Source organism: Salvelinus sp. IW2-2015, linkage group LG15, assembly GCF_002910315.2.
Source record: "Salvelinus sp. IW2-2015 linkage group LG15, ASM291031v2, whole genome shotgun sequence".
NCBI lineage: Eukaryota > Metazoa > Chordata > Actinopteri > Salmoniformes > Salmonidae > Salvelinus > Salvelinus sp. IW2-2015.
In genome coordinates this window covers 51,116,499-51,128,667 of record NC_036855.1, presented here as the reverse complement: position 1 = coordinate 51,128,667, position 12,169 = coordinate 51,116,499, and the positions used below count along the sequence as shown (strand labels likewise).

The 12,169-nt window shown below is 43.3% G+C and overlaps 1 protein-coding gene across 3 annotated transcripts in view; it reads right to left on the bottom strand.

Moving 5' to 3' along the window:
• LOC111974722 (activating molecule in BECN1-regulated autophagy protein 1A) overlaps positions 1–12,169 on the bottom strand; it is a 294,670-nt gene that overhangs the window by 262,765 nt on the left and 19,736 nt on the right. For all 3 annotated transcript variants that reach the window (XR_011481056.1, XM_024002685.2, XM_024002686.2), the window contains exons 10-11: positions 10,504–10,584; positions 9,720–9,823 (exon numbers count right to left, since the gene is read on the bottom strand). Coding sequence is in view for 2 of the 3 variants with exons in the window: in XM_024002685.2 (XP_023858453.1) it covers positions 9,720–9,823; positions 10,504–10,584 (185 nt within the window). In the remaining variant the exon portion in view is untranslated. The remainder of the gene's footprint in view (positions 1–9,719; positions 9,824–10,503; positions 10,585–12,169) is intronic.

Here is a 12,169-nt window from a genome sequence, read left to right as displayed (position 1 = left end):
CGACTTTACAAACTATAGTTTTGGCAACAACAAATTTTGTGAGTGGTTGAAAAACAAGTTTTTAATGACTCCAACCTAAATGTATGTAAACTTCTGACTTCAACTGTAGCTACAGTCTATTAGACCAGAGGGAGAAGACCCCTGTTAGTCACACTATAATACACAGAGGATCAYCCATATGAGGATCAAGCACCCTGGGTTATATTGAGTCATGCGAACGCAACCACTGGCCTTATGAGTCTCTGTAAATTCCGAGAAAAACTAGTACATGAACGCATTTTCYAAAAAACATTTTATTACGCCCTATTAGGAGAGTAAGATCAGACTAGCCAGAGTAAGGAGAGTCATTTTCCAACATCACTTAGAAATGTCTCTGCTGGGGTGGTTTGCACTTTAAAAAGGAGAGGGAGGCACAAGTCTCAGAGAAAGAACCTTGTTGCTTTTTCCCCACAGCTATTTTTATACCAGTTGGGGTCTGAATGGCTGCTACTGTTGGTATTTGGTTCACATAGGGAGGTCTGAAATAAATGGCCGGGAAAGAGTGTAGATCTCTAGAAATGTCTCTGCTGGGGTGGTTTGCACTTTAAAAAGGAGAGGGAGGCACAAGTCTCAGAGAAAGAACCTTGTTGCTTTTTCCCCACAGCTATTTTTATACCAGTTGGGGTCTGAATGGCTGCTACTGTTGGTATTTGGTTCACATAGGGAGGTCTGAAATAAATGGCCCCTTCCTGGCCACTCATATCCCCACATGGGTTGACCTCCCATAAACCAGATAAACTCTACTGCACATCTTGTTCCGTACATGAAAATGACATTTCTCCAGCAAGCTTGCTTGCTAGATGCTTATTGGTTTCTTTGTCAGGATACAGCTAGTGGTGTTTGTTTGTGGCTGAGCTAKAATTGTTCAGTAYGTGCTTCAAGCTACCCAGTGTGAGTGRGTTTGTTCAAGGCAGAGAAAAAGGGACAATACYTGAAAATAAACTAAAATCACAGTCYGTCCACTAACACATGAAACACAATGTAGTGCTGCAGCAGCATGGAAGCATGTCAAGTGGAGCTAGAGTTTGAGGTGTGACAACTGACCAACAGAGTAATCACTATCTTATCAAAGTAGCATGAAATCACAACATATTTGGTTGCTGTGGTTACATCCACAGTGCATTGGGGCATGACTGATGAAACGTAGAGACGAGGCAGTGTTAATGGCCAAGATGATTTGTTGAATATAAAATAATTRAAATAATGTTTAAAGGCTGATAACAGGATTAAAATACTCCAAATAAAACCAGGGAATATTTATGACAGCCCTAATACAAGAGCAATGCTAATCTCATTTGCCACACTATGAAATAAAGGAATGCAACAAGATGGGGCATTATAGAAATGGAATCAGACCGACAGTCAGTCTCTATTCTGACAGTTTAAACTGTTTAAATTTTGCCAGTCGAAACTTCTAACTTCAACCACATACCTTTAGGGTCGGCCATTCCTGACAGAATCCGAAAGCAAGCAAATGTTACAAGTCAAAACGAGCATAATGTGGTTGAGATCTGTGTGCGTGTACATGATTGAGTCAGTGTGAACATGTGTCTAAAAGAGTAGCTCCCCACTACAAACTATTAGGTCTATACCCATTCTTCATGCTCTGAAAGTCCATATAAGCTGTAACTGGCCTTTAGATGGAATGTAGCACAGCCTGCAAAGAGATGTACACATTTTGAATGTACCATAAACAGCAGAACGATTAATGAATTATGCAGAGGCCATAATAACTGGACAGGGAAYAACTTTTCGGCAGAAGAGGTGTAGCTTTTAGAGTCCAGTGTCCAACTACTGCTTGAGCGTTCTTACATTTTGTGAGACTCCGCCAAGTAAAGSTTTGACTGAGCCAGCATTACCTGTGTTTTGCAAATCAACAAACCATTCATCTACAAAAAAAAAAAAAAGGATTATCTGCCACTCACCACACTGCCAGTGTGCTTTACTCAAAAGTGGAAGTGAGCCTAAAGCATAGCAGAGTGATTACCAATGCCTTCCAGAAACCCATTTTTAATATCGAAGAGCAGAGCAGAGGAGATGGAGTCTCTGTAGAGTGAATTCTTCAAAAGGGATTGTGTATGGCTACTTTATCTCTGAACAATAACTTCATATAATACTGTAGACACTCTATTCTAACCACTGGGGCCTCTGACGACACTTAGCACTTACTTACTTCATTAAAAAAATACTTCATGGAGTAAGTAGGTACTTTAAAAAAAAATCATTTGGTGACGAGAAAGCTGCTGCCAGCTGTCCGACACAGCTCTCGGGAAAGTATTACAAAATCCAAATGCATATCCTTTGGGAATTTCCAGGCAAGYTTTTAAAGAGCCCATAACAGTATGAGGGAGCACTGGTGTGTTCCTGCCATAGACCCTGACTCAGCTCATCCTGAATTATCCCCATAAAATGTTCCTCCTTCATAAGACCTATGAGGGTTGAGAAACATCTTCAAGTAATGGCCACCATCACTGGCTCCACAGCTCAACACTACCCCTAGACAACATGCSCAARACACCATAGCCTCTAAAGCAGGGGTACTCAACCCAGGGGTCCACAGACCCATAGGTACTGCAGTWGMTCCAATAAAAAAAWAKAKAAWWAACTAAAAAGCATGTATTTCAATGTTATGAATATTGCTAGCAACAACAAAATAAACATGTTGAATTACATACCTTCAGTAGAAAAGGGAATATCATTTCTAAATGATGTCAACTCCTAATATTGAGCTAATTACACTCATTGGAGCCTATTACACAAACTGGAGTATCTGACATTTTGTTTTGAAAAAGCACCCGCGAGTACCAGTCACTGCCACTGGTAAGCTTTCTTGACTGCTGCCATTTGTGAAAATGTGTTTGGAGTTACGTTTCTATCTAATAGGCTATGTTAGAGTTTACACTTCCTACTCCATTTATAATATGGGGAGGTCAAAATAAAAACAATGTACCAAATCTATTAATTAAAACAAATATTGATTGCTGGCCTTCGAATGGRGCAGTGGTCTAAGGCACCGCATCACAGTGCAAGAGGAGTTACTACAGAACCGGGTTCATTCCCGGGCTGTGCTACAACCGGCCGTGGCACAGCTCGGGACGGCGCACAATTGGCCCAGCGTCGTCCGAGTTAGGGGAAGGTTTGGCCGGGGGGATTTTTACTTGGCTCATCGCACCCTAGCGACTCCTTGTGGCAGGCCGGGTGCCTGCAGGCTGAGTTGAGTTGAACTTGGTTTGCGAGTTGAACYGTGTTTCCACCGGCACATTGGTGRGGCTGGCTTCCGGGTTAAGCTGGCGGGTGTTAAGGAGCGCGGTTAGGCGGGTCATGTTTCGAAGGACGCATGACTCCACCTTCGCCTCTCCCGAGCCCGTTGGGGAGTTTCAGCGATGAGGCAAGATCGAAATTGGGGAGAAAAAAAGTGGGGCAAAATACAAACAAATGTTTTAAATAATAATGTTGCTTACTTCTCCTTGCTATTCACCTGATAAGAAAAGATRGAGAACATTTGTTTTGTTATGATGGGGGTCCCTTGGTCGCCAGGTTTACCATGTGTCCCTGGGCAAGAAAAGGTTGAAGACCCCCTACTCTAAAGTCTTGCTTTATTGCATCCTGATGAAACATTGAGAATAAATGATACAGTCTAATAATATCCAAGATATTTTAGGGTTATTTTAGGAGGGTACAACATCTTGTGCAGGCCCTGTGCACATAGAATTCAGCTGGGTACACTTCCTGGGATATGACACACTGCACAACAGAAAATCTGTTGCCCGTCTGGCAATGGAGAAATGAGTCCAAAAGCAGGACATTTCCTAAATCCCCAATGTATTGAGCTTAATGCTGACAGCTGGAAACMTCCACTTTTCTATGGTGAGTGCACATAAGCATTCAGTGGTGACAACCGMGTAGCAGACAGCAGGCCGTTASTAMCCWYWKWGCWMWRWGGKTASTAACAGCCCGATCTGCAGTCTGATCACAGAAAAGAAAATTCAGATATTCTAACATTGTTATCATCCTGTTACATAACTTTCCCTGACCGTAGTCGGAACATCATTACAACCACTGCACAACTTCAGCAAAACCGAAGAGCATTGACAAGAGAACAATAAAAATTGTAATGGGAAACAAGACAYCAGAGAGGAAGCCGAATGCATTTCATACTTTCTATATCCGCTGAAAGTTACCCAAACAGGAAACGTAAAAGAGAGGAGGAAAATAGCAGGAGTGGGGATGCAATCAGCCATACTGGAGATCTCTGCTCAACACCATGACAATCCACTCCACTCTTATAAGAGGGGGTTCAACAGTTACACCTATTAAAATGACAGGCATGATGTTGGCAGGCTCTCCCACACTAAAACCACTACACTGCTCTGTCTGAGTGTCCATCAACCACAGCGTCAAATGCCTCCAAGAGAGCTCCCATAATGGAAATAAAAAAAGGTAGTCGCCCTTCCATCTATAAAGAGAGACTACTGCATTACTGAGTCAGGACCCGCTAAGATATTCTAACGCAGCCACTCAAGCACTCAGTAACCCCAGCCGGGACGCTTTGATTCAAACCGTATCTTTGTTATTTTGAAGAGCAAATACATGTGAAAAATGCAAATGACAAAAACCATTTTTTTTTTACTCCTGATGAGGGGCCACAATTGCACAGCTAAAGAAAATAACTTGAGCAGAGAAACAATTGAAGCAGTGATCAGGAAGAGGTGTTGGAAATGAGGAGGCGGTACACTGTACACACATCAGTTTGGGACTTGCTCGTGTACATAAGCTACACCTCAAAATATGCCTTCTGTTACACATATTTACTTTTGCCAGGAAGGTATCAAAGAAAAACCATGAGGCGCTCTTTAACATGTATAATGCGGTTCTCAACCCTCCCACCTGTTATCAGCATGGGAGCTGCTACTGCAAATTCCAAGGTACATGAGAATAAATTATATGACTTATTCAAAGGGTGAACATTAAAAAGGAGGGAATTGTTTTCTTCTACACATCAGCAAGAAGTAGCTCCCTACAGAAGAGAAGCTCAAGAGATTTACTTTGGAGGAGAGGTGGATTTAGGATGGAGGGACTGAAGAGAAAAAGAGCGTAGGGATAAGCTGGAAAGACAACAGCGGAGGGTTGGAGGAGAGGGAAGAGGGATGAAGCAGAAACAGGGTGGGGGTGAAGAGAAGGCAAACCGAGTGAGAGACTGATCAGAGACCGAAGAGGGGAATGAGGTTATAGGGGACTGAAGCAGGGCAAAGTGACAAGAGAGTGACAAGCCCCTCTTTTCACAGTATGTCAGAGAGCTGGAGCGTCACATAATAAAATACACCTGGCATATCCTCTCTCCACTTGGCTGCACATGTGATTTCCCTGAAGTTCATATTTTTATGTTTGGCGGCAGTCCCAAGACAAAGCCCAAGTGGGGGAAGAGGAACATCGGGCCCCTTGCTGTTCAACTTCTGGGAAAGAGCCAACATGACCGACGGACTGTCTTAGAGCTGGCTGCCTTAATGAATTAAGACTTCCTGTCTCACTGATAAAACATGCCTCCAGATACTCTCACTGCCACATCTGAACACGCACTTAGAGCCTGATACAATAATATTGAATTATAACAGTATGGATTAAAGCACAAACCATTCTATATTGCATCATACACATGCCAATGGTTTGACCTCTGAGTAATGTGCACTACATTTAACCAATGATGAGAATACAAGCTCTGGGCTAAATCCACTGCCGCTGACGACACTGGTGCCTTAATTTCATAAAATAGGAGCAGCCAATAAATAGGCTGATCACTACAGGCTGATCCAACTTTGATGTAATGTCCTTAAAACAAATCAAAATGAGGCTCAGTAGTGTGTGTGGCCTTCACGTGCCTGTATGACCTCCCTACAACGCCTGGGCATGCTCCTGATGAGGTGGCGGATGGTCTCCTGAGGGATCTCCTCCCAGACCTGGACTAAAGCATCCGCCAACTCCTGGACAGTCTGTGGTGCAACGTGGCGTTGGTGGATGGAGCGAGACATGATGTCCCAGATGTGCTCAATTGGATTCAGGTCTGGGGAATGGGCGGGCCAGTCCATAGCATCAATGCCTTCCTCTTGCAGGAACTGCTGACACACTCCAGCCACATGAGGTCTAGCATTGTCTTGCATTAGGAGGAACCCAGGGCCAACCGCACCAGCATATGGTCTCACAAGGGGTCTGAGGATCTCATCTCGGTACCTAATGGCAGTCAGGCTACCTCTGCGGAGCACACGGAGGGCTGTGCCGCCCCCCAAAGAAATGCCACCCCACACCATGACTCACCCACCGCCAAACACGGTCATGCTGGAGGATGTTGCAGGCAGCAGAACGTTCTCCACGGCGTCTCCAGACTCTGTCACATCTGTCACGTGCTCAGTGTGAACCTGCTTTCATCTGTGAAGAGCATAGGGCGCCAGTGGGCAATTTGCCAATCTTGGGGTGTTGGGCTGTGAAGCACAACCCCCACCTGTGGACGTCGCGGCCTCATACCACCCTCATGGAGTCTGTTTCTGACCGTTTGAGCAAACACATGCACATTTGTGGCCTGCTGGAGGTCATTTTGCAGGGCTCTGGCAGTGCTCCTCCTTGCACAAAGGCGGAGGTAGGGTCCCTGCTGCTGGGTTGTTGCCCTCCTACGGCCTCCTCCACGTCTCCTGATGTACTGGCCTGTCTCCTGTAGCGCCTCCATGCTCTGGACACTACGCTGACAGACACAGCAAACCTTCTTGCCACAGCTCGCATTGATGTGCCATCCTGGATGAGCTGCACTACCTGAGCCACTTGTGTGGGTTGTAGACTCCGTCTCATGCTACCACTAGAGTGAAAGCACCGCCAGCATTCAAAAGTGACCAAAACATCAGCCAGGAAGCATAGGAACTGAGAAGTGGTCTGTGGTCACCACCTGCAGAACCATCCTTTATTGGGGGTGTTCTGCTAATTGCCTATAATTTCCACTGTTGTCTATTCCATTTGCACAACAGCATGTGAAATTTATTGTCAATCAGTGTTGCTTCCTAAAGTGGACAGTTTGATTTCACAGAAGTGTGATTGACTTGGAGTTACATTGTGTTGTTCAAGTGTTCCCTTTATTTTTTTGAGCAGTGTATATATATATATATATATTTTTTTTTTTAAATCACTCGTCACTTTAATAATGTTAACATACTGCTTTACTCATATGTATATGCTGTATTCTATTCTACAGTATTTTAGGCAATGCCACTGACATTGCTCATCCTAATATTTATACATTTCTTAATTCCATTCTTTTACTTTTAGATTTGTGTGTATAGTTGTGAATCTTTAGATACTACTGCACTGTTGGAGCTAGGAACACAAGCATTTCGCTTCACCCGCAATAACATATGTGACCAATAAAATTTGATTTAGATTATGGTCACAGGCCGTTAACTCAGCCATAAAACATTTAACAAGATCTCACATGATCAAAATTTCACAGGACTATAAGCCGTGGCCTGCGAGCAATAAACTGAAGAAAATACTACATTTATCGAAATGGGAAGAACTTTCACATAATAGAGAAAGACATCATAAAAAGAGGCATGAAATAGCAGTGTACAGATGTGAAGTATTGTGTGTTATGCATTAAAAGCTGTACGGCTGAGGGACTTTATGTAAGGGTGTCATCAGTTCGAGCAATATCGATGTTGCATGCATATCTGTGATGCCCCGACCAACATGTCAATGCACAGAGGGGTGAAAAGATGACACATCTGCCACCAGCCCAGTCAAAGGAGAAAACACCAGAGGGGGACAAGAGAGGTAGAGCAGAACTAAAAGCAACTTCTCTATAGACTGCGTCGCAAGACAATACTTGCAACTTGGTTTCTGGCATCGAAAATATGGTGCTAATAAGATTTTTGAAAGGAAGTTGGACATAGACAGGAGATGGTAGAGACTAATGATGCATGATTTACTGGTACGATGAAAATAGTGGGGAAATGAGCCAAAATATTCTGAAAAACCATTGTCTGTGTTTCTATCAGATCATTTCCATTTTGTGTGCTGACTGAACCCGTAACCCTCTCTGTCCACTCCATTACAGTCAGTCTCCACAGTTCTTCTCCACTGGGATTGGTAATTGCAGTGGGTTCACTCAGGGTTACAGACTGAGCAGATAATATCACCCTGTCGGTTCCCTTCTCTCCTGACCTTTGGGGTGACAATGACATGTCATCGCAGGTCACCTTCTCCATTTACAAATTCTCTTTCTGCTCAGACACTGATTGGCCACCAAGATGGGAAGGGACATAGTTGAGCGGCTAAACTGGGTCTAGACTGTCTCTTAAACTCTGAATGACATGTCCACTGTACCTCGTGTCTTTACGCAAGTTTAAATTAAAATGCACTTTTTGTATCACAAATTTAAAACAGTGAACCCCTAAAAGACAAAACCCTGTCATGGAAAAAAAGATAACTGCCAGTTATATAAATGTGAACCAGCATCATTTATTTTTAGAATGATTAAAGATTAGCATTTCTATCTCTTACATAAAAGGCACATTTACAAGTATATGGTTACTACTGTCCTCTGCTGGTGAAAATTATAAATATGAATATATAAAAATGCCAGTTCTCAATTTTCACTACATTTACACATCATCCAAAAACAAAAGACTAGACCATCTATGAACGGAGCTATGCTGAATGGCTGTGAAAGGTAATTTAAAGTCAAACACCCCATACGCCGCTGTGGCATTTCAAGAGCGACATTACAAACCATCAACACAGGTGTCACAGTAATCAGCGTAGGAAGCAAATGGAGGGCTGGGCGGAGAACATCTCTCCTGACTCAAGAGGCATGGAACCTGGTGTAATTTCTCCGTTTATTAACTTGACGACACACACACACACACAAACGGAGACACTTTTCATGCAAGTTGAAAGGAAACACTAATTGTAAAACATTTGATATTTGTAAGTTCCAGCAGTGGGCAAGTCACACACAATGACAGTGATACAGTACAATGAGAAACAACACCGTAAACAACACGGAAGCCACAGCAGCACTCTAATTTCTCACGGTGACTATCGGTCCTTGTCGGACAATGGAAGCAAAGGGTGAGTGGGACTATTTGGCTTGGTTTGACATGAGCTGTGAATGTGCTCTCCCTTTGGATATGACGAGTCAGAAACCATTAAGAATGCAAAAGCACGCGTGAGACGGGACTTCAGAGAACCTCACCTTTTTTTTTTACACATGAATCATGTCAGGGGAAAAAAAAATGTTTGGTAAGTTTGCTCTTTGGGGCTGGTGTGGGCGTTCCAGCATGTTTGCAAGAGTGTGGGCGGCAGGGGAAAGAGGTTCTGAAGCACTCTCGTTGACGAATTCATTACCTGCAACGTCCACATCAATACCACTGGAGCATGTGGATTGTGCTCCAAAAGCGTGGGTGGAGAGCACAGGGCAGTCATTACGCAGAGGCCCTCTTTGCAAACACTTACCTGTGCTGCTGCACTAATACTCATGAGTGGCTGAACTGCTCATCCATCTGAAAATGGTACATTGTGTGGGCAACCAGGTCCTAAAGCACCCACGTGATCCGAAATATTATAGGAATTGCCAGCTTTGCTTGCAGCCTAGATACCAAAACAGAAAACGAGACAAAAACACAAGGGATAACTCTGCCTACCTGCTAGGACCCTGTTGACGGAGGAATGGGTGGCCAGGCCAGGCTGGCCCCTCTCATGGTGGAAGATCCCAGCATATGGCAGATACTCAGGCAGTAGGAACCTCCTTGAACAAACAGAGAAGCATCAAGTTACATAGAATCACACAACTGAGAGTTCACTCACCCCATAACTAAGATGACATGAGAAAATTGGAGACCATCCATGTCGCGTAATAGGGGACTAAAATATGGGACTAAAAAGCATATGCAAGTCTATAATAGCCTTACCTGACTCTACATTGTTGCACAAACTGATGATTGTGCTGTATGATTTTGCTAATGATCACCACTGGTTTTGGGTAGACCGATTCTAAATCAAACTTCTGAAAAAGTTTGAGAATATGTAAAACATTTCCTGTATCCAAATCTCGGGACACAGAGTCCCATTATGTCATTGGCAGCTCATATTTTTGGCCCCCCAAAAAAACATCCATTGGAATATGAAGAGCCAATAAGTGTAATGTATTCAGAGTCCAGGAGCACAACTGATGAGTTTGGATAGGTTGACTATTTCTTGGTTTTCCCGTATCTTTCTTTTTTAGTTAAGTATTTACAGTATTTATTGTATGCTGTGTGGAGCTGTTTTTTTATTGTAGGGATGGCTGTTTTTGTTTGTTTTCTCTGCATTGTGTGTATTCCATCAGCGAAACCAGTGGAATCGATTTAATGCGTTATCCCTTGGGTTGTACTCTGATTTTATTAGGAAAAAGATGCACAATCAATTAATCACATCAGGGCCACCCACCGGGGAACAAATCTGCCAAGCGAGGGGGCAGACATACGTGCGTTGCGTGGAGCTCTGTGTCTGGCGCGATCACCGTTATCCCTGTGAAGACAGGGAGAGGGAGATAACAGACAAACATATACAAGGAGTACTTCAAATTAAAAGCCTCAGGTTAACTGAGAGACCGTAGCTGGGCTCACTATATAGTGCAGGCTCACTTAAAAGTTTGATGTTACCCTAACTTAGTGGCTTGAGACCCAGACCAAAGAGAGAAAGTTGCAGTACTGCTTGTGATTATCCAGCAGCCTCAAAAACCAAGCAGCCAAACAGAAACTCCAGAGAAGATTTGCAAAAGTTTGAAATGCTGCAATGCCTAAAGATGGTCATTTATGGTAAAGATGGTCATTTATGGTAAAGATGGTCATTTATGGTAAAGATGGTCATTTATGGCTCCAATGTTTCTCCATTTACAGGTTTGAAAAACTGCTCATAAGTAGGCCCCTTTTTACAACACCGTACACTCTAGTCCGGACACATTCAAAAGGAGGAAAAACAAAGACAAAATATTTCCAGCCTGAGGAGACACTGTATAGAATCAGGACGGTATGTAACCTAGCGGTTAAGAGCGTTGGGCCAGTAACCGAAAGGTAGCTCGTTCGGATCCCTGTGCAGACTAGGTGAAAAATCTGTCGATGTGCCCTTGAGCAAGGCACTTCACCCTAGTTGCTCCTGTTAGTCGCTCTGGATAAGAGCATCTGCTAAAATGTTAATATCTAAACGTGCAAAGGAAGACTGTGCCATAACAGGAACATTGGTTCCTGTAATTTATTCACTGACCCCAGGAGGAACTAAATATGCATCATATTTCCATCAGAGAGTATCAGCTGAGAGGACACGGCCTCTTTGTGATCCACTGGGCGTTTCATATTCAGAATTTGCTTTACACTTCCTGAAAACTGTGACAATGTGAAGGATGTGAGAGAGGAAATCGGACAAACGTGGAGCCTCTGAAAGTATTCTAAATCGGAAAGCAGGGGGAAATAGAGATGCTTTCATAAATATACAATAAATATACAATTTCAATAACTGATATGAAATATGCTAACACTTAATACCCTCCGCAATTCATTTCTAAGTCGGGCAGTCAGGTTGGCGGAATAATTCATAAAGCAAATCGGTGAGGTCATATTCTGGCTTTGAGGATGAGCCCATCTCACATCAGTCATCCAGAACTGCATTTTAATACCGGCAAACTGTTGTTTGCTTCGACTGCAATGATACTCTGTGGCCGACTGGCCGTATAACTTCATTCCGTGTATGAAGCTCAAGTCGCAAGTAAAACTATTTTGCTAGCCATGTTATAAATGTCCAGCAAATAAGGAACCAGTTAATTGGTCTAGGAAGACTTCAAACACACTAAAAATAAAAATGGGGACAAGACGCACCCGTAAGTAAGTTGAAGAAATGTCCACCCTCAGTTTTCTACACTTGCGAAGAATAACTCATTTAGATTAAGCCACAATTCATTTGGGAAAGGAGATGTGAAGGAGAGCTAATAAGTGGTCAAGTGACAGCTGCTTTCTGTGGAAACTGGCAACAGCGTCATCAGCGGTGTCATTATTAAACTGCTGTTCTCTTCGCTCTCTCTGATCAGCATGTTACAAAACAAGGTGAGAGTTTGGAAGAG